Genomic DNA, 24,130 nt, shown 5'->3' with positions numbered 1-24,130 from the left:
AACTGTTTTAGACATTGATAATAAGAAGAACAATTATCAATAACTGAGCGCCAATAATAACTGAGCAGCAAATCAGCATATTAGAGTGATACAGAAGACTGAAGTAATGATGCTGAAATTCAGTTTTGCATCACAGGAACAAATGACATTTTAAAATATATTTCCTATATACATTATATAAAATACATTATGTTGATATTAAAATATATTTCACAATATTACTGTATTTCAAAATGTTTCCAAACTTTTGACAAGTACTGTACATGTAAATATAATTCTATTTGTGGTTGCTATGGTGTTGCTAAGGTGTTCTGAGCAGTTTAGCATGTTGCTATGTTGTTGTTGTTTTTTTAATTACATTTTCCCCTTTTTTTTCTCTTTCAAAAACAAACATACAGAGATACTTAAAGTCAAACAGAACACAAATAAAACATCATGGAGGTTAAAACATTACATTTTACAAATAAAATGTTTTAATATGAGAGACGTTTTTATATATTTCTTGTTCCTAGTGATTGAAATCAATGAGTCATCAAATATTTTAAGTTCTTTACAGAAAAACTTAAAAGAGGGAGTAATAGACAGTATTTCTGCTTTATGTACATGGAACTTCCCAAGAAGAATTATCACCTTTAAAGTGTTATCAACTAGGCTACATCTGATCCAGTATTACAGTTCAAAAAAAGGATCATAGATTCATCTGTTTTAATTATTTGATGTTGCTATGTTGTTGCTGATGTGTTTTGGTTGGTTGTTTTGCGTAATGAAAAAAGCCCACCCACCAATGTTTTATGTTTTGCTCTCAATTGGTAATAATGTGGCATTAACCACAACTATCATGTAAAACAGAAACGAAATATTCTGAAAGCTTCTTACACTGTTTGAAGGATGCCCCATATGGGTTTGCGGAAGTATTTTGGCGGAAACTATGGTTACCATGGCAATGTTCTGTCAGGGTACCGACTCTATTCCATATGACCTGTAAACGAAAAATGATTGTCAAGAATGAATCTATATCACAGAAACTTTAATATTCACATCCCCGTTCGCCACTGCAGCAGCGTCTGAGCCTCCGTGATGAAGGAACCAGCCAGGAGGCGGTGTCTGATCAGAGCCCCACATTAAACATATCTGACGTCTATATCTCCATCATCATCATCATCATCATCATCATCGTCACTCAATGTCCAAATAACTCTTTGCATTTCCGTACTAGCGTTTTTTGCTTGAAATTCGCGTTTTTTCGTCTGTTTACCCTCTGAACGTCTTTAGGGATCTGAAGTTTGCCTCGGTTTGCGCAACCGGTGGGTGAACTCACTCGATCAAACAGCCCGATCTGATCGCTGTCCAGACGTGATTGTTTGTTGACACCAGGGGATTCATATGAGCGTGCCTCCGGTGATCCGACCGCCGAGCCCCCTCCCGGGGTCGCAAGGCATTTCCTTCCAAATCCAGATCGGGTTGAGCCGGGAACCCGTCCTGCTGGACTCCGGCGAGTTCAGCCTGGCGCAGGTCCGAGAGATGGCATGCTCCATCGTGGACCAGAAGGTAGCACTTTCCATATTCCTCATGTTTCATTCATTGCTGTTCAAGTAAAATTACCATAGATGTAGCCTAATCATCCTAAATAATGAAAGAAGTGAACCGTCCGGAGTTTGGAATTAACTTTTAACTTCTTAGACTGTTAGACATTTGGTGTTTTTGGTGACATTTGGACATTTTATTTAAATTGGCTCTGTGTTTTAAGGCAGCATCTGTTTATGGTAGCCTGTTTAAATATCCGCCTAATGGATTTTGTCCGTGAATTTATTTATTTAGGAGTCTGTTAAGCAGAACATACAGGCTTACAAATGAGCTTTACACTTTCAAAGGATAAAAGAAAATGACAGCAAATGGCGGTTCAAATGAATTCTTGTCGTACTGTGAGTTAACTCCATGAACCGAAGCAACAGAAACGCACTGGATGTGTAGCATCATTAAGTGTGAATCTCATTGTATTTTCCATTGACAGCGATGACGAGATGGTGACGCTGGGCACTTATTGAGCCAGTGAAGGGCTTGTACTAACACACAGCATCAGAGTACTGCAGGCCTGTCTCTCCTACTCAATTGTATTCTTTCGAAACTATTCAGTGGATTATGTCCAGGGGCTTTATGCTTTGTTTGGGATATCCTGTACAAGTTTATGTTGCACTGAGTGAAAATCAAGGCAAGAATGATTTTGGCTCACCTGATAAAACAGTTGTATAATGTGGCCTTGAACTTCATATTTAAACTGCATTTTCAAGAACAAAGTGAGAACTGTTAAATAATCAGATTAAATGGATAGAAATTACTAAACAAAAAAATGTAATACCTGCATTGTTGCTATGGAGTTTACCATGTTTATTTTTAAATTTTTTTGTCTTCTTCTTCCCATGACTAATACTGCTTTGGCAAAAGGACACTATAAGAAGTGACAATGGCATTAACTTAAGAAACATATTAAAACATTCAGAGATTTTAGAAAATATCCTTAGAAATCAAAAATGACATATTTGTTTAAAATATTTATATAGTAAGACAAGAATATTTGAAGTTGCATGTTCTTAATATTTGTTAACATTTTGTGTGTTCTTAATTTTTTTAATATATAATTTACTATTATTTTGGCAGAATCTTGTGATCTACTAAAGCAAACTGAATTGGAGCTCTTAGAGTAAATTAAGTAAAAAATGTAGCCCTGCCCTCATATTTATCTAAATCCAGATAATAATAAAAAAAATGGTTCTTTAGCAACACTCTTTTACTTTTCTTCTCCCCTATAGTTCTAAATTATTGGGCAAACTTGATGAATTTATGCTGTCAAGTTTGTTTCGCTTCCAGTGGTCACAAAGAAGTTCTAATGTGTATCATAAAGGTATTGAGTTGGAACAAAGGTTTTCAGTGAATAAAATGAAATATTTCAGCTTTTCCTCACACAAAACTACTGGTTTAGAAGCCTTGGAATATAGCGAACATATGGATATATTACATATGAATATATAAGTCATATGGACCTTTTGTCCTTTTTGAAGATTAAAAGTCGCTGGCAACTCTCTACTCTTGTATGGAAATGAACATTCTGATAAATAACTGTAATGTGTTTCATTTTGATAAATATGGTTAATGGATATGGTTTTAACTTTTTTTGTGTAACTTGGAATGACATGAAAGTGAAAGCCACATCTGATGACATGTGAACTCACAAGTACTTGTAATAATTCATTAGTGTGAATATTCATATTCTCAGAAATCGCATAACACAGTGATAACACAGCAGTCAGATTGTCACCACCCCTTAAAAGGCACATACGATGACATCTGCAGACAGTTATTAATATCTTTCGGCAAAATGTGTTTTTTGTTTTGTAAGCACCTGTGCTGTGACACGTCACCAGAATGATACTAGCGCCATAAATATTACTCATTGTGCGCGTCTTATAAAGTTTGTGTTGAGACACGAGGTGTTGACAACAACATAATTTCCCACCATAATCAAACTTTGTTTTCTTCCCAAAATCTCTTTCCCTCCCTTGAGGCTTCCTAGTTTATTCTGCAACACAAAGTGCAGAGGTTGCAGTCTGTAGTGTTTTAAGACATACAGGTGTTAAACTACAGAGCAGTATTTTGATAAGCATAACAACAACAAGCATCTTGTGACGCTTAACAAGAAACACCTTTTTCTTTAGGCCTGACATTGTCAGTATGTGTTTTGGAAAATAGAAGTACTTGTTTAAATATATTTAGAAAGAAAAAAATGCGAATGAGAACAACAGAACTGCAACCTGAGCTCCTTCAACGCCTTGTATACACGTTCTCAGATGGGGAGGCTCTCTTGAGCATAAGCACTCAGAGCATTTAACACTTTAAATAGTTCGATGTGAGATGTTGAATAAGTGTATATGAGGCGAAGGTGACATTGTTGTGCAGACAGTCTCAAACAATTCTGAGCTTATATTGTTTAGTTGTACTGTATGTTTTGGAATGTGTTCGCAGGATGGAGGGAGTAATTTTATTTTCGTATGTCTACCCACAGTACTGTGCTGTTGTACGGGTGTTCATATGGAAAAGAACATGTAGCTCAGAGGTAAATGTAATCAGACAACCCATAGCTGTCTCTTTGAGTCACACTTCATTTCCTCTCTTCTCTTTTTTTGTTACATACTGTATAAGGTAGGTCTGATGTGTGACAACATATGTGTGACAACAGATGAATGAAATCCTAACAATAGAACTGTTCAGTTTCTTCATATATTTAATTCCCTGTTGTATACAAGCAGACTTCGTCTTTAAAGGAAGAGTGACAATTAAAACTTTTTACTCAACCTCATGTTGTTCCAAACCTACATGATTTTCTCTCCTCCATGGAATACAAAAGGAGACATCTTAAAGGGGTCATATGATGCGATTTAAATTTTTCCTTTCTCTTTGGAGTGTTACAAGCTCTTGGTGCATAAAGAAGATCTGTAAAGTTGCAAAGACTAAAGTCTCAAATCCAAAGAGATATTTTTTATAAAAGCCAACCACGCCTACCTAAAATGGCTCGTTTTAACACGCCCCCACATGTCTACGTCACGATGTGGGAAGATTTGCATAACTCCGCCCAAATGTTGCATAACGTTGCCCAAAAAGAAAGAAGGCGTAACTTTTATTCTCGCTGTAGTATTGTTGTTGCCACGGCCGCCATGTCGTGAAGGCGCTGTGTTTCGTTGTGAAAGCGAAACTACTTTGTTTGGCCTTCCAAAAGAGGGTCTATATCGATATCTGCTTCGTCATGCCACTTCGCGCTGTGGATCGCCGTATCGGCTTTCACCGTGGACGAAGCGGAGTCCAGCCCGGGGTCGTCACATGTGGTTGCCGCAAGCCCGCCGGACGCTCCTTTGTCGAATCCGCCGGGCGCGCCGTTCTCAAGCCCGCCTGCCTCCGCTCACTCTAGCCCGCCAGGGTGTTTTGTTGTGAAAGCGAAACTACTTTGTTTGGTCTTACAAAAGAGGACATGACTAGAAATCAGTGGTCAAGTTGTATTTACAACACTGTTCCAGAACAGTTCAACCCAAATATTCAGATGTGTCCAGCGCATTTTATGGAGGACTGTTTCCTGATCCTGGTAGAGTAGACTACAATGCCGGCTGTTCCAACTCACAGACTGTAAGTACGTTTTTTATATTTAAAGAATTTGCCACTGACGATTCAAACATGAGTTTTGAGCAGTGTAGAGTAGCACTTGTTGTTGGTCATTTCTCCGATCACAAATGCAGACATGGTTTTATGTTTACACAGCGCGATGCAACGCAACACGTAAAAAGACAGTATAAGTCATTAAAATCCATAATGATGTCCCCACTGGATGCAACAAATGCCTCGTTTATAATGGGTTTTAATGTTTTTGTCTTGTCGCTCCGGCCGGACAAGGCATCACAGTATGGTAGGGGCGTAACATTTCTGTCACACGCTTGAGGTATTCGGCCAATCACAATGCACTGGATAGCTGGCCAATCAGAGCACACCTCGCTTTTCAGACCGATGAGCTTTGTAAAAATCAATGCGTTTCAGAAAGGCGAGGCATAGAGAAGAAACAATAATGTACAGTATGTGGAAAATAATGTGTTTTTTGAACCTTAAACCACATAAACACATTTCATTACACCAAATATACAAAATAATGTTATTTTTAGCAACATCATATGACCTCTTTAATAATGCACTCAATGGTCTTTTCCATGAAATTACAATAATTTGGGATTGGTGTTTTCAAGCTTCAAAAAAGATACAAATCACTATAAAATGTTTAAAATGTTCCAAAAGTAGTTGGTTTTGTGAACCAGATCACATGTTTCATTAAAAAGATCTAGCTCAAAATAACGATTCATTCACAAATTGGAGATCACCACTTCTCTGTTTATGTTATGCAGCAAAGAAAGCTACACTTTTAAAAATTAAAGATACTTCATTGGCATCATTGGTTGGTTCCATGAGGAACCTTTGACATCCATGGAACCTTTACGTTGCACTAAAGGTTCTTTATAGTGGAAAAAAGTTCTGTCGATTATTAAAAAAAAAACAAAAGATGTTGTTTTAAGAACTATTAATGAAAAGTTCTATGGGGAACCCAAAATGGTTATTCTATTGCATTGTTTTGAATTCCTCCTTTTGTAACCTTTATTTTTAAGAGTTCAGATGAATGTCAAGGTTTCTCATGCTAAATTATTCATATGACTTCAGAAGTGATACTTTATGATACATTTATGGCCCATTTTGGTCATAATATTGAATAGGACTACAGGATATACACTGTATATATAAAATAGTTTTTTTTAAATCACCTTTTGTGTTCCACAGAAAAAAGTCAAACAGCTTTGGATCGACATGAGCGAGTGTAATAATAACAGACGTTTCATTTAGGTGAGCGGTCCTTTTAAGGACAAGATGTTCTACACATAAGCTGGCCTTGGCAATCAACTTCGGCTAGTTACAACTTCATTTGGCCTCTTTGCTTTGCTGCTTTTGTTATGATACAAGTAAAGGTCTGAGCCAGAGGATAGTTTAAGTAAAGCAGAGGATAACAAATATCTCTTGAGCTGTAAGGATCAAGGACTACCCTCAGTCAAATCTCATGAAAGTCATGAAAGGTGGAGCAAGACTGCTTGACCATGAACCAACTTAAAAAGTGTTAAAATAATTTCTGTCATAATACAGTGTGCAAAGCTTTCCAACAAGCTAACGTGGTGATTATAAATGTGTCAGTGCAGAGATTTATATAAATACCAATAGATTTATAGCTCAAGACGTGTTTATATTGTCCTTTTAGAAACAGAACATGAGGATATTTGCTGCAATGAAAAATTATTCACAGCAACTGCAAGATTATAAAGGTCAGATTGAGGGAAACATTTTAAAAGGACAGAGTGAAAATGTGCCACAGATTTTATTGTAATAAGGCATGTTGAGACCAAGAACGTTAAATATAAAGATAACTATAATGAAAACTTTATTAGTGTCCACACCAAATCATGTTCTGTTTATTAAGCACAAGCTGCAGTTTTGTTGTCTGCCGCTTTAAATGCTTGTGCTCTTGAAAGCATAACGGATTCTGATTGGCTTTCAATATTTTTATCATTCATCAACTGGAAAAAAATCGGTTTGAAAGTGATTCCAATGATATTGTTGCTCTGTGCTGTTATCGTTACATTTGTGGACTTCACTATTCTTCTAGTCACTGTATCTTCATCGCTATTGTTATAGTTATCAATCTTGGTGTTAATGGCCTTTACTCAATGATTCAGCTGATTCAGAATCACATTCTGGGAGACTTTCTATGATTACCTACAATCGTCTCTGATGAAATGACCAAGTGATTCCAACTTGGAAGACAAACACATTTACAATTAGAAGCACATAACAAAACTAGCGAAAAAAGGGCAACATTATGACCTGCGGTGAAAGAAATGAAAACTCTCTTTACCATCTCCTCTTCTTTCTCACATTGACAAAAGTCCTTAGTGCTATCAAGGGGCTGCCTAATAGACTGTGAATCCATTAGTGCTCTGGATTATCGGGCTTAATTAAAGTGATAGCGCCTTTGTTTGAAGTTTGCACCTTTTTGCATTACCACTCCTCAAAGTGTTCTTATTAAACAGCGGGGCTGCTGCACTCTTCATGCTAAGCGCTAACCGATCCATAGCATAGACGCGGCTGGCAGATGAGCATAGCTGATGAGGGCTGTGTGGAACAGCTACTTGTGTTTGACAAGTGATTTCATGTCATCCTAATGCATCCATCATTGGTCTAAAACAAGTAAAAAAGATCCTCGTTGTCGTGGAGCTAGGTTTATTGATGCAAATGGAGTCTCTCTGAAAATGGGCATAAAAACAGTGTATTTTGCTATTCACATTGTTACGATGAAATAGGCTTCAAAAGCTGTAGAATTTAACGCAATTATACATTTACATTGCCTAAGATATTATATTTGAATTATCGATAGTAGCTTATATGGTCATCTTCCCAGCACTGGTCTTTCTATGCGAGTCTTTCTAGTTGCTTGGCAACTGATTATGATTGCCTGTGAAGTACTTATCTGAGTGCTATTATGATGACGAGAGCCATGTGTGGTGGGGTCACGCACTCACAGACACACACACACACACACACACACACACGCGCGCACACACACACGCGCACACACACACACACACACGCGCACACACACACATTGGGGTGAGAGATGAGAGCTGCACATAGCCCATTGTTAAGCAGCTGTTCTGGAGAGTATTCAAAGAGCTTTCATTACCATGGGATACATAACGGTGTGCATGTGTGTACACGTGCGTGTATGTCTGTTTTTGTGGACCGTGGCTTCATATCATCCCATTCATCTTGATTTTTCAACAGTGTGTAGCAGCGCCGCAAAGCACCCTTTGGTCTTTCAGCCAATGGGGTGGCTGAATGGATCCTTGTTGTTGTAAATAATACTGTGGCTCTGACAAAATAGTCTTGAAATGTGTTTCTTGGGTAAGGTGCACCCATGGAGCTCAGGGCTTCAGCTTTGCTCTTTTATTTAATAGCATTATTCCGATATGGGCTCTCATGTGCTCCAACATGGAAATATGATGGAGAGTTAACAAAGAAACTTGTTAATTGTTTTCAGTAAGGAAGTAAACACTGCATATTTCAGTAATTGAAATGACTAAAAATATGTACTGTTTGTCTCAGTGTCAATGCAGTTTACTGGGAGGTTACATCATTTTCATGGGTTTTCAAGCAGGGTTTGGAAAACACAATTATCTCTTCAGGAAAACTAAGCACAAACACAATCTTGTAGTGTTTTTTTAGTCTACATCCAGTTACTGAAAAAAGCCCTATAACAAGGTATAATTGAGCCACTTTGAGTTGAACCTTAAAGCATCACTTAAAGCTTTACAGATCAAGTGTCTGATTTATTTAAGCATTTAGCACTTTTTGTTTGTTTTACTTATTTATATGAGGGGTGAAATATCCTTTGACATTTTTCGGGTCAGTAATGTGAAAAAAAATGATCAAAAGTGGCAGTAAAGACATTTAGAATGTTACAGAATTCTATTTCAAATAAATGCTGTTTTTTAAAACTTTCTATTCATTGTTGAATCCTGGGAAACATATATTAAAATTTCGACAGAAATATTAAGCAGCACAACTGTTTTCAACATTGATGATAATAAGAATTTTTTTTTCTTCATTCATTTCAGTGTATTAAAATGATAATGCTAATTCAGCTTTCGTCCACCACAGGAATATATTACATTTTAAAATATATTAAAATAGAAACTGTTATTTTAAATTGTAATTATATTTCACAATATTACTGCTTTGACTATACTTTTGATCACATAAATGCATACTTATATCTTTTATATGCTTACCTTTTTTTTTTACCTATATGTACACTCATTCAGGGTGTAAAATATAGTTTTAATTTTAATTGATGGTTACACCACATTTTCTTATATGGACATTTGTATTGACCCTTTAGATAAAACATGCTTTTGCAACAAGGCAAATGCAATTATTTTTTTAAGTAAACAGCATTTATAATCTCCCTTACTCTTCATATTTAAACCAATGGAAGTGAATGCCACCTTTAATAAAAAAGTGTCACTCTTAAACTGTTTAAGACTTTAAATTTCATATGAAACAACTGAAAGCAATACAGTGATTGGAGAGGCACACAAAAGCTTGGCTTACATATTGTTTCACGCACCTCATGCTGTGTGAGGTAGTCCAGTTCACCCTATCATAGGCAAAATATCGAAATTATGAAGTCAATTTAGAGGTGCACCACCCGCTAAGCCTGTCATGTTATTTTAATGATCTGCTGTAGCACCTCAAAGCTCAACAGAACTTGTGCTGTCTCCAGCCGAGTGCACTTTGCCAAGGGTTAGTTAGTGGGCATGTCGGCACTGAGGAAGAGAGCTGTAAAATACTCACTAATAAAGTGTGAACATACAGCTATTAATGTGACAATGAGAATCTTAGCAGTCCTAAGAGAGAGCTGTAATTAGATACAGTGTGCAGTATCATCTTATAGTGTCGCTCATCCAGATGATTTTCCACAGGATTAAGCACATGCAAATGTACAGTATGTGAGTGAGAACTTAATTTTGAGCTTTGAATTAAGACATAAAGGTCTTTACCATCTCAATTATTATGGCTTGATTTTTTTAATTGGTGCTCTGCTCCTTTTTGGCCCATCTCATGCAATTGATGTAAAATTAGTCTTTAGAAATCATCAATATAGATTGATTAAAGGGAAAGCTCACCATTGTCACCCCCCCCAAAAAATGAAATTCTGTCATCATTTACTCACCTTCATGTTGTTCCAAACCCACTTTCTTCCTTCTGCGGAACATAAGATATTTTGAAGGACATTTTTGTCGATACAGTGAAGTCACTGGGCTCCAAAACAAAACTTTAATTTTCATTATGGACAAATGATGACAGAAATGTCATTTTTGGGTGAACTACCTCAAACTTGCTTTTATAGATTTTAATATGATGTGATATGACATGAACATTATCTATAACATCTTGATGCAGCAGCAATGTCTTTGGCAGAAGGTTGTTACCGTGTGTGTGTGTGTGTGTGTATAGGGTGCATAAATAGAGGAGCAGTGCTCCAATAGTATTGATCAGTGGTTGTTACAGCACAGCCAGCAGCTACTAACCTGCAGACTACACATGGTTCGGGCAGACTGATTGACTGATGGTGGTTATGGTTCATGCTGTCTAGGCCCATTGACTGGTTCCCTCTGAAATCTAGTGTGTTTGGTTTTCTGGTAGATAAACAAAGACACGTACTTTACAGCTCTCTAATATGATACTTTTCCACTCTCAGTTGTTTTGAACTGTGAAATGTTTTATACAGGAACTGCTCTTATGATGAGTACATGGATTATTGGATTGATTCAGTTTGTGTAAACCTTTATTTAAATGCTTATTTTTCCATGAGTCAATGGGAAACAAAGCCATTATTCATCCACTATCTGGTGCTCAAGAAACATTTATTTTTATTGTAAATGTAAATGTTGTGCAGCTTCATATTTTTGTGAAAACCCACAAGATTCTTTGATAAATAAATGAGGTTCAAAAGAACAGCATTTATTTGAAATAGTTTTTTTTAAACAAAAATATTTTTGTATGTTGATCATTTTGAGTATTCATTTCATAATTAATTTAATTATTAATTTCCATATTACTGCTATGCATGATTTAACTAAATGCACACTTTAGTTTGTTTTGCATTAAATAGGTTTAAAATTCATGTAAAACATTTTAAAGCTGCAGTCCGTAAATTTTGCCTCTTTGTCGCCATCTCTGTTTGAAAACCTGCAATTGCAGCTGTGTGCGGAATTATCTTCCTTGCGTGGGTTGTGTGGCGGCATGGCTCCAGCGCGGATGAATCTAATGTTTTGAGGAGTATGTGTGTGTGGCAGTCAGTCACCGCACCGGTGTGGATATTGTACTTTGCACTCACAGATTCTAGCCTACGTATTGGAGTACATGACTCAAATAAGCATTTTCACCGGATATTGTCATCTGAACAAGTAAGTAAAAAGTCTGCCATCTTTGTTCTGACCAACTGAGGAAAAAAGCATTACAATAAATTGCGCTACCAATGGTGATTTAATCTAAATTAGCTCATATCACATCAAACCGTGCAAATTATTATTATTGTTATACTTTATTCTCAAATTGTTAATGTTAACAACATCAGCATTGCGTGACTATGAGTATAGTGTGTATAAGCGAGTAGATTTAAATTTCTGCACAGTCTATTCTAATTGTCATACCATTCAAATATCATATTAAGAAATTCTTTTAACCCAAAAAGCAAATTATGCTCCCTTCGAGCTGGTTTTCTTTAAAATACAAATCTTTGTAATCCCAGGATGTCTGTAATCAGAAGCACATTTATAACTGGAATATAATTTCATTTAATTCACATGTGTTTCATAAACACATAATCCTTTCTGGATTACAATCCGCCATCAAAATGATACATTTAATTATTCCAGCTGCTGTGAGAAATGGCTATAAACGATTGGCCACCTGCAGGATCCTCACATGCGATAGCCTAGTAGCCGGGACAACTTCATGTTTACAGAAGTGACGTAATGACGCAGCAGCATGCTTAAATTTCCCGCGAAAACCTACCCGTACCACTCAAATTAGAAAACATTATTATAAGTAGACTATTGTGAATCGGGCTAAAGTAAGGTAATAGTTTGAACACTGGCTGATTATGTACTTGCTCAAATATTGATTTTGAAGCATTTTTAACCAAAAAAAGTTACGGACTGCAGCTTTAATAAACTTTATTGTATGTTCGCTTTTTTACATGTATTGCTTTTTTTTTTTTTTTTACTGAATCTGTTGCACTAAAACATTTAAACACATCATTTTTAGTGCTTTTCTACAGATGCTTTATGTTATGACAGGTTTTATAGTTGCTGTCATCACCACACAACATGCATGCCACTTTAAAGGGATAGTTCACCTAAAAATGAAAATTCTGTCATTATTTACTCGAATTGTTCCAAAAAATGTTCCAAAATGACTGACTGACTTTCTTCTTTGGAACAAAAACAAGTATATTTAAAAAAATGTCTCAGTGTTTTCTGTACATACAGTGGAAGTTAGTGATAACCAAAACGGATTACCAGCATTCTTCAAAATATCTTCTTTTGTGTTGCACAGAACAAATAAAGTCATATAGAGGAATGACATGAGGTTGAGTAAATCATTTCATTTTAAAGTTAGCATGGATGATGTGAGGAAGTATGACAGCATACAATTACAATTCTATTACTGTGTCGTAACATAGAATTATTTTACACAGATACAGATAAAGCATTCTTAAATATTAAATACAAGTCGTCAGCCACATTTTTAAAACATGTTTTGGAAAGCATAATATTGCAAATTATATTTCTCAGTACAAAGTGTTCTCCCTTCTGGCACGTTCATACAGTTTCTCACAGCAAACTGCACTGCCAAAGTTACAACAGTGTTAAGTTCATTACACTTCACCCAACCACTCTGAATTTACTTATGGTGAAACTAATGAAATAAATCAAGTTGAAATTCTGAGAACTCCTCTGGAAGTGCCAGAAATGACTGTGATGAGTCAAATGAACAATAATGATTCAATAATTTTTACAGTGAATAAGAAAATGTTCCATAGTATTGCATCTGCTTAGCATGTATATATGTACAAGGAAACAAACCACACTCCTCTACTGACTTTGGTACAACGTGAACAGCTATTTCTCTTCTGCTCATAGCGTCTTGCTTATTTATCATCCTCAAAACTAATTACAAGACAAAGATCTGTGCGTCACTGGTGTCTGTTATTCTACTGGCATGGATTTCGTAGCCTAATATAGTTAGACTTCACCGCATATGTGCTGCTGCTGTTGTCGTTGTCATCTTTGTTGCTGATAACCCACATCTTTAGTCTGCAGTCCTCACTGCATTTTGTGCTTGTTTTGAAGTGAAGTGTCACTTAAACCGCCCTGATTTTATATCAAGTTGATATTTTATGTTGTTTTCCCTTCACTTCCTTTACATCTGCCATGATGGAGCATGTATGATATGCGTCACAGGGCCGCTCTTATACATGACAGTATTTGGTTTAGCCTTACATATACGCTGCGTCCAAATATGCCTACTTCTCTACTATATCCACCTTATTTTTAACGTAAGAACAGGTGCAGCCGTTTGTAACTTCAATGTGTGAGGCTTCTGGTGTCTTCCGCTTCCAATTATTTTTAGCTGCACAAAATAGCTTGTAAGACTGCTTGATATTGCACACTGGTATTTCTTATCATTTTAATGTAATGTATCGTTGTAATTCTAAACACTGTAGTGCAAATAGTTTTACTTTTTAGTGCATTTTTATTCTTCCAGTTATTTATTATATAGCGGCTAATGAAATGGAAGTTTCACACATTCATAGAAAATAGCTCACTTCCGTTTTGTAAAATAAAATGGATAGTATGTGGAAAAACAGGGCAGTATGTCCGAATTCATAGTATTCATAAAACTAGGATGACCATACGTCCACTCGTGGCCGCACGTCGTGGCCAGGATTTCTAAATTGCCTCATACATTATCTGTACATGTATTTGCAATGCTTTGATAGTTAAAGAAACACTCCACCATTTTAAAAATAGGCTCATTTTCCAACTCCCCTAGAGTTAAACAGTTGAGTTTTACAGTTTTTCGAATCCATTCAGCCGATCTCCGGGTCTGGCGGTAGCACTTTTAGCTTAGCTTAGCATAGCATAGATCATTGAATCTGATTAGACCGTTAGCATCTCGCTCAAAAATGACCAAATATTTTCTATATTTTTCCTATTTAAAACTTGACTCTTTCCGCTGATGACTGGACACTGAAGGAATCAGTGTGGACCTCATCAAAAGTATTTAAATACAGTTACACCAACCAGAACTTCTTCTAGACATGCACTGGAAAAGAACATCCTGATCAAACCTACCAGATCCAACAAAAAAGTTCAAAGTTCAAGTTGCACTAAATCCTGTAAAATTGCATTTAATGTTTGCATGGTCTAATAAAGGAAAATAAACTAGTCACTACTTAAGGAAATTTATTTTAGTATAAAATATGATTTTTATCTACTAGCCTGTTATTGAGTTCATTATATTTAGTAAAATAAACAGGCCCGTAGAGTAAATGACATTGTATCATTCAAACCTGGGCAAACTAAGTGCCAGTCACAGAGCCGGTCAAAATTAACAAAGCGTATTGGCAATTTAAAACATGTTATCATCCAACGTAATGGCAAATAGGTTTTCCAACTCATGTAGATCAAAATTTACATAGTATAGTTACAGTAGTAGTAAATGTTCTGCATTGTCACATCTACATCCTGCAACAGAGCAGGGAAATAACCATATGGTCACTCGTAAGTATGAAAACATTGAAAACATTTTAGGCAATTCTGAAATCCCAGCCAGGACATGTCCGGGCAAAAGTGTGCAGTATGCAAAAGTACACAAATTACCTACTACCTCTGTTTCCGAAGTGTGCATCTGATGGACACTTTACTGTCCTATTAGGCAAATCGGTGAAGTGACACATGACATTGACAACATGGCGGATGTAGTATGTCCAGATTTCAATCATACTACACATATTCATACTATATAAAACATATTTTTGAGAGGTCACGAAAAGTGCTTATTTAAATATAGTACCTATATAATTTCAAATGTAGCTATAATGTGTTTTTGCCTGCGTGCTAGGCTAAAAGTAGGTTAATATCAATGCAAAGGTTAACTGATTGTAAATCATCCAACATATCCATGTGCACATCCACCGATATGTGAAAATGTATTTATACATGCTAAAGCTTAATTGTAATAGCAGTAATCCAATATTTATTTTATATGTTATATAATGCATGTCTCCCAATATGACAACAGGTTGATATCATTAGTTTGAGTAATTAAAGGGATAAGGTTCTTTAGGATGTCAAAGCGGTGCTGGGAGGAAGGAACAACGGTTTAATGTTAAGAGCAGGGCATTGAGCCTGGTATGGCGTAGGCGAGAGGGGGTTGACAGTTAGAACAGATGATTCACTCCTTACGAGCTTTCACAGCGTTCGCTGGCTCGCTCTTTCTCTCTGCTCGTCCATCTTTCTCCTTCCTTTTTTCCCCAAAATACCTGCCTTTTTCGACACACACAAGTGCTCGCTCCACCCTGACAACCAGCTTCAGCAACCAGTTGTTTAAAGGGAAGACAACATCCAAATTGATGTTCTTCTCGCCACGCTAGCCTGTCATCTATAAAACACATACAGAGAGATGGCAGAAAATGACAGTCATGAAAGACCATCAAGCAAGGGGGTCTGGGCAGCTCTCTAAGAGGCAATAACATAGAGTTATTGTCAGAGGATTCCACCGATCGGAGCCAGACATCTCCCAAGGGGTTAATGACAAGGATCGGTGTGTCTTCGGCTTTGATGGCTCAGACATGCAGCAGATATATGTGCATCCATTTGTGCCAAACAAATGAATAGTGCTCAATCAGGAAAGAGCCTTGGGTGTCCGCTGCCATGACAACCCACACTGTTACAGTGAGGCTGCTGTCATGGTGACCTCAAAAGCACACTTGCCTCTGTGTATCTTCATTGTGTAGCACTCATTAGAGCTAGACAAGAGGGGAAGGAATCTGCACAATTAAACCGCAAAAAGAAAATGTGAAAACAGATACTCCGTCCCACAAGTGGTGTCAAATTGAATCTAATAAACGCCATAATGTTGTGAGAATACTGGAGGAGAGTCTATGTGTGGGGCTTGAATCTAATTTCAATGCATTGGTTTGGAATGTGTGCTTGCAGTGGTTTGCTTTTGAAAGGCGAGTCTTCTGCTTTGGTAAATAATTTGCTTACAGCGCATTTTGGTGCAGTGTACATCTTGTGTGGGCGTTTGGAGGTGAGCTCCTCTGCCTGGTTGCTAAACAATGATAGAGTCATCGCTATTTTCTCCAAACCAGTGCGCTGATTAGAAGCAAGCTTGAAACATTAGCGGCGATCAGATGCTCTTTAGAGACTCTGACTGTAAAATGGTACATTTGGAATTATGAATAAATGTGACAGCGCTATTCGACTGGATTGGGAACAAGGCGAATGATTAGGGTTCGATCTGTTAACCTGGTGATCTGTAGCCTGATAATCATCATATGCTTTCACGGTCTGTTAGCATTCAGATATCTTGGATGGAGCCGTTTTGTAATCCCGCAGTTTCTTTCTCAATGTTAGTCACTGCTGTTTGGTGTCTCTATCTAGAAATTGGATGTTCTCCACGTTCGTTCACTTCCTATTCAGCGCCGTGCCATACTTTGCTCTCTGTAGATGCCTCTTCAGAAATCTCATTCGAAGCAGCTTCCTGAATCTTTGTATGTTTAAATGCATGCAGGAATATCAGGCACATGCATGCTCTCAGCTGCATGGTTGCAAAACCAGAAAAGCCATTATGAAGTGTGAAAAAAATTTTATCAAGAAAAAGTTGAACATAGCATTTAAGAGCTGGTTGACTTGAAATTCATGAGTTGGAATTTTAATTGAATTGGCCACACCCAGAAAGTTGAATTGGAATGATAAGAGGAAGAATGAATCAAAATACTATTCAGTGCAAAATATAATATAATATATTATAATATAATACACTATCTAAACAGCTTTTCCTCTGCAGGGTCATGGGTATTATATTATATTATATTATATTATATTATATTATATTATATTATATTATATTATATTATATTATATTATTTGTCACATTTCATAAATTGATCATTTATACATATTATTACAAATAATATATTTTTTAAAGAAAATATTTTATCATTATATTTAAAAAATGAAAGCTTAATTTTATTGCATTTGAATTCTACTTCCTTAAATTCAATTTTGAATAGTAATAATACATTTTACCCTAAATTCAAATTAATCAGAATTTAAGACATTCTCAAAAATATACAATAAAAGGAAGATAGATGATATAAAAGATGATATTTATATTAGTTATAATGTATACCTGTATAATATGTCCTAAATACTTTCTTATAATATTGTCTTTATGTGTGCTATTTCAAAAGCTTATACTCAACACAGTTTTCAATCAGCATATTGTGCATGTGTGAACCTTCAGAGAAATGTCAATGCAAATACAAAGTTTAAATACAAGTTCATTGTGACAGCCAGATTCGTTTTTATTTGTGATCTTTTTGTTTGTGGTGTAATAAAAGCCAAATAACTTAGATGTGAGTACCCTTTGTGAATTGTGTAGGTTTGAAGGTTTTGAATTTGATTGCCATTTCATGCAGGCCTTCTCTGCAGTGTTGCTGCAACTCAACCCAGCAGGGATCAATAGGGAATGAGGCTAGTGAGCCATTTCCCCAGCGGTCTACATGGGTCAGTCAATATGTTGCTCTCTTCTTTTGACATTGAATTGATTGTGAGGCTGCTGTTCGTAAAACTGTTTAGGAGCAGTCAAAAAGAGAGAGAGAGAGAGAAACGAAAAGCATTTAATGCTGTAAATCAGTTTTTGTCAGTCAGGTTTGTCCCATGAGCATCATAATGTGGTTTCAGAGTACTTTTTAATAGCTGAATGAAAAGCTTCAGGTATTAGAAATGTTGTCTGTAATTTGAATATGTGGGCAGGGCTTTTAGACGCATTATATGTCTGGCATCAGTAGACAAGCAATTCATGTAAGCTAACCATCATAAACTACACACCTCCCACTCAGTATAGCTTTTACTCTGTAAAAATACCTGACAGACATAATTTTTCTTCTGTCACAGTTCCCAGAATGTGGCTTCTATGGGATGTATGACAAGATTCTTCTTTTCCGTCATGATCCAAACTCGGAGAACATTCTGCAGTTGGTGAGGTGCGCGACGGAAATTATGGAAGGGGACCTGGTGGAAGTCATCCTGTCAGGTAAGTGGCGTGTTCAATAGCTCTTGCTCAGCATGTAGTCATGCCCCTAGGCGCAGATGTACATCCATCTTCTTCTTATTTGTGGCATGACACATTGTTTTATAGATCGGTTAGACAAGACACTTTGACTTTGCTGTAATACCCGCCAAAGTTTCTGCAGTCTGCCACACACCAGCGTGCGATTCCTGTGCCATTTCTGACTGTTATTTGTCTCTTAGTCCCTCCATTTCCCACTCTGGAAAAGTTGATGTGCATCCAAGTTTTGATGCCGCACCCGGTGTGAAAACCGGAGTTGCTTTGCTGAGGAAGCGATGGAGGTATCGCATTTGACACTGCTAAAGTGTTTCTACAAACACTTGGCAGGCCTTCCCCCTCTCCTCCCTGTGCTATGTCAGGTAATTGAGTGAAGCCTATTCTGACGAGATAAAGCGGAGACTGACACCTCCTCTACCCCCCAGCCTCTCTACCAAGTCTGGTGTGTTTCTCTGTACATGTGCATGCCTGTGACAAGATGAATCAGGTGATTAACACACCCAGATGCACACATTCTCATAGACGAGCCTTTGGGAGCCCAGAGTAACACTTCTCAATGACACACGTGACAGCTGCTTTCACTGTAAAGTAACACAAAAGAGTTTTACAACTGTCACAAAAGTAAGGTCAACAGTTATTAATTATGACACTCCCTTAGGGACCCAGTGTCTCGTCACTTTTCTCGAGGGGTATAATTTGACGCAAAAGTAAATCAATGGTCCAGCTCATAGTTTTCCTTTACTAATTAAGTAAACTTAGTATTTTACAGCACTTTTAAAGCGAAATGAATTCTTCGATAACATTAGAAGAAAATCTGATTTTGCTCACCATATGGTTTTCAAAGCAAATGTTGTATTCTTTGTAATTGGCCTGAATCTGAAAAAAGGCGCAACAAGCGGGCCAATAAATGCTGATCTCTCGGATTATCACTTTGACAGTATCTCCTGCAGTAATTAAAAAGAGCAGCATTTCATGAAAATCTGACCTACGCTTTCTCTGCAGTTGTATTCTTTGTAATTGGCCTGAATCTGAAAAAAGGCGCAACGAGCGGGCCAATGAATGCTGATCTCTCGGATTATCACTTTGACAGTATCTCCTGCAGTAATTAAAAAGAGCAGCATTTCATGAAAATCTGACCTACGCTTTCTCTGCTGGGTCTCTACCCAGTCTGTTGCGGTCTTTAAAGTCTGCTTGAAGTCTATTTATTGCTGGATAAATTTAGAGTAACCACGGGTTGGCTTCAGTGAAGTGCGCTGACAGGATGTTTGGCTGTGCCTAGATCAACATAATTGCAACTGAGAAAGTGCATTAAGATGCAAGCGCTATACAAAACGTGTGGGATTAATAACCATACGTGAATATTGATAAAGAAGTATGCATAAACTTTAGTGTGCCAAACAATGATTCCCTTTCTTTGTTGCCTTTACTGTCTCGGAGAGGAATCGCAGGCCAGAGTGTGTTGGCCCAGAAAACTTCCCATTTCCACCAGCAGCAAGGAAAAAAATTACAGGAGAAACAAGTATTTGCATTAAGTCAACTCAGGATGCCTTTTCAGCATCATACTCATTTCCCTGAAGCATTTAATGACAGTTGCATGGGTATTTTGAATAAGTATGTTACTTATGTGTCTTTCAAGCTTCTTTCAGCATTTCCTTTTGCACAAATTATGTTTCTCCCCATAAATAATTATAATAAAAAATTTTTTAAATAATATTTACTCTATTATTATTGTGCTCTATAGCAAGACACAGGGGTCATTCCTGTTATTCAGTAAAAAAATTATAATGCTAGTGTTATAATTTAAGGACATATTTCTATGAAAGTGTACAGCACAGAAATATGCTGTGGTAAAGCTCAGGCACTTTATTAATTATATAGCTTGATTATTTGCTTATTAGCTGGGTGCTTTACAGGGTGGAAATAAAGAGCTAAAATTAGAATTGAGTGTTCGCTTTCATGAGAGTGTCAACCTAATTTAATCTTAGATTAATTTTTAAACAGTTTATTTAACTATCTTTTGATTTTGTATAATTTTATAAAAAAGGATGGAATGTTTTAAACTGTGACAAACCAGCTAATACCACAAAACATCACAGATTTCATCAAATCCATTGTTACACTCTCAGAAAAAAAGGTACAAAACTGTCACTGGGGCAGTGCCCTTTCAAAAGGTACGAATATATACCTTTCATGCACCGATATTTAGGGGTAAATAAGGTACAAAGATGTACTTTTTAGCTTTTGTACCTTAGGATACTGCCCTAGTTACAACTTTTCTACTTTTGTTCTGAAAGTATAATGTGCTGAAGTGCTGATTTCACTTCCTGGATGTCATTAAGGAATTGGCTTTTTAAAGGTATTAGAAAATGCTAACAAGGAGTGAGGGAAGTGAAAATGGGGACACAGGAAAACATATGAAATGATTGCCAATTGAAACAACATTCCCATAAATCATCATTAGTTATAAACATTTTGATCAGGGACAGGAATATCTCTAAACAAATCACAACTTTCTTGTTGAAATTTGAAAAATTACAACATCCACTCCAAAACAAAAGTAGTGAATTATTTACAGTAATTGTGACAAATGAAAACAAGCTAATATGATTTCTCTCAACCAAATTGTGAACTACAACATATTACATGGAAATGTACTTGATCACAGATTGATGCACATAACCCAGTGTTGATCTCAGGAGAAAGACACTGTATTTGGTCTACTGGAAGTTACTTTGGATCAAAATATATGAGAAATGTACATTTTGCTTGTTTCAAACTTTCAGCTTCAGCTACTGTAGAGGATTTTCAAATCAGACCTCACGCCCTGTTCGTTCACTCATATCGAGCTCCAGCGTTCTGCGATCACTGTGGAGAGATGCTGTGGGGTTTAGTGAGGCAGGGGCTTAAGTGTGAAGGTAAATGTCTTAGCATTCCACTTTTGTCAGCTTTACATTAGTGGTAGAAACAGACCACCATGTGATGGCCTTTTGTCACTATCTTTGTGCTAGGCTGCGGGCTGAACTACCACAAACGGTGTGCCTTTAAAATCCCAAACAACTGCAGCGGCATCCGTAAACGACGACTATCTAACGTGTCCCTCACCGGCCTGACCAACACTCGCTCTGTGTCTGCTGAACCATCTCCCAGCACCTCTGATGAAGCTTTACTGGTGAGTTTGATGACAAAATCCACACCATACTGCATCAAATGCTCCCTTCTTCCTCAGTTACAACATACAGTAGAATACTCAATTATAAATGTTCAGATATAAAATACTAATCATATGAATCTTACAAATACAACAGTTACATTGCGCTCCGATCATAGATTTGGCCCCTATTTGTTCACCCTATGCTAGTGCTGCATGCTTGTCCTGTTTATTAACACTACTCATTCTCTGTCTGTCTCTCTCTGCCTCTCCCCACACATCCTTTCATTCCTGCCCAGTCTCCTGTCAGTCCTAGCATGGAGGTAGGCACAAACTAATTTAGCTTTAACTAACCACCTTGTGATATTTTGTCTGTCATACACCCCCTGTTGTATGCGATATGAAAACATGAAATCTGTTTGATCTTTTGTTTAGAAGCTTATTTTCATAAAGTCAGATATAGAGTTCTTTTCTTCAATTTGAACCTGACACTAGAAATGTTGTGATGCACATGTAGAGTTTGTTTTAAGAAAACTGTTAATCGGCTGTCGACGGCGGAATCAAACATCTGTTAACTGCTCTCTAATCTGTTCCCTACACCTAGACAGGTTACAGCAAATGAACTGCATCTGTACTTTAGATTAACTGAGCTGTACAATGCCTTACTTTCCACGTGAATCTACTTAAGTCCTTTGGTGAAGTGTACAACATGGCAACAGGAAGCTATTGATAATTTTCCTTCTTTAGAGCACATTGAATAGTTGATTATGCACACCTGCGTGATGTCAGATCTATTCACTTCAGGTGGTAAGACATCTGCAACTTTGCCAATCAGCAGCACATTAAAGATCAGCTTGATGAGAAAGTTGTTGCTCTGAGTTGATGCAAATTCATCAAAGCTCAGCATATACAACAATCTCCCTCAGCATGAACCTCATAGAGCCCTTGTGTTTTTTTGTTCACCTAATCGAGAGCAGTGTGGAGCTGACTTGGCTCGGGTTAGTATCTGTGAGCTTGTGTGACAAATGAATACTTTTGCTTTGCTTTTGATAATAGTCATTTAAAATTTGCAAAATGTAATGACTGCCGAAAAAGCAGTCACAGGTTTCATCCAAAAATGAAATTATAGCTAATTAAATAAAATTTGACCAGCCTAGTTGTGACACACTTTGCTCCAGTGAATAGTTCTCAGGGTGGGTTTATTTTTTGGAAGATCATTTCTGTATAAATACATACCTTAAAGTCTTGGCTAAAATCTATTGAACAATAAAACTTCTATTGCTCGGGAAAAAAATATATAGTTGGTTTTGTGACAACATGCCCCAGTTGTCACACTATATGGGGGTAAGTTGTCACAATGAAACCTGCCATTAAACAACGTGTTATATATTAAGCTTTTTAGCAAAAATACCCACAGCAAAACAATTATGAAATCTATAACAATTCTTAAAACCGCAAATATGTAAAAGGAAGTGCACAAAAATATAGAACAATTGGTTTGACAAACAACATCTTAATTAACACAGTGTGACAACTTGCCCCAATATAATTCAACAGTTTACCCTGACCTGACATTTATTAAAAATACCAATGTACTGAGACCACTGTTACACCTGTGACATAGCCCTTGTGTTGTGTGGATGTCCTATGCATCACGATACACTACATTATTTGTTCACAGCAAAAAACTCCATCAGACATTTTTCCTGGAAGAGGCCGCTCCAACTCTCAGTCCTATATAGGTCGGCCAATAGAGTTAGACAAAATCCTGCTGTCTAAAGTGAAGGTGCCACACACATTTGTCATTCATTCCTACACACGCCCCACCGTTTGCCAGCACTGCAAGAAGCTCCTCAAGGGTCTGTTCCGTCAGGGACTACAGTGCAAAGGTACGAGCTTACCCTCAATATTTCAAGCTACGGTTGTAGAATGATCCTCTTGAAAATATTACCCTTTATTGTCATACAGTAATTGTTTTAGTATCTTGTTGCTTCGTATAATAATGTGCCTCGTCTAAATCCCCTCTGATCCTGATGTTTCCATGTAATGCTGATTCTCTGTAATAAAACTGTATTAACTCATCTGAGCAGCCATTGGAGAATGATTACTAATTGCTGTGAATCATTACTTTGTCCAGAAACCATTGCAGTTTATTCACAATATCCATTAAAACTAATTACACAAATTATGATAAGTACACAAATGTGTTTAATATAATATTCACTATAATTTCTCCAGCAGATATGACACTTTGCTATTATATGAATGATGCACTGTGTTAGACAGATAATGAGGCTCTATGCAAATATTGGCTGCATTTGAAATAGCATTCGGCTTAATATTTCTGTCACAAAGATACTTCACCATGTTCAGTGCATGTTTAAATTGGTTTAATGCATGGTGGAAATAAATTTGTAAGGTATTTTA

At 36.9% G+C, this 24,130-nt stretch overlaps 1 protein-coding gene across 1 annotated transcript in view; it reads left to right on the top strand.

The window, feature by feature from the left end:
- The first annotated feature begins 1,108 nt into the window (after positions 1 to 1,108).
- LOC107582329 (serine/threonine-protein kinase D1-like) overlaps positions 1,109 to 24,130 on the top strand; it is a 33,803-nt gene continuing 10,781 nt past the window's right edge. The window contains exons 1-5 of the mRNA XM_016268124.1: positions 1,109 to 1,548; positions 18,384 to 18,522; positions 21,339 to 21,470; positions 21,564 to 21,724; positions 23,385 to 23,592. Coding sequence (XP_016123610.1) covers positions 1,384 to 1,548; positions 18,384 to 18,522; positions 21,339 to 21,470; positions 21,564 to 21,724; positions 23,385 to 23,592 — 805 coding nt within the window. The 5' untranslated portion in view covers positions 1,109 to 1,383. The remainder of the gene's footprint in view (positions 1,549 to 18,383; positions 18,523 to 21,338; positions 21,471 to 21,563; positions 21,725 to 23,384; positions 23,593 to 24,130) is intronic.

This window comes from Sinocyclocheilus grahami, unplaced genomic scaffold (genome assembly GCF_001515645.1).
Source record: "Sinocyclocheilus grahami isolate Dianchi unplaced genomic scaffold, SAMN03320097.WGS_v1.1 scaffold4.1, whole genome shotgun sequence".
NCBI lineage: Eukaryota > Metazoa > Chordata > Actinopteri > Cypriniformes > Cyprinidae > Sinocyclocheilus > Sinocyclocheilus grahami.
This window is presented reverse-complemented; position numbering and strand designations above follow the sequence as displayed.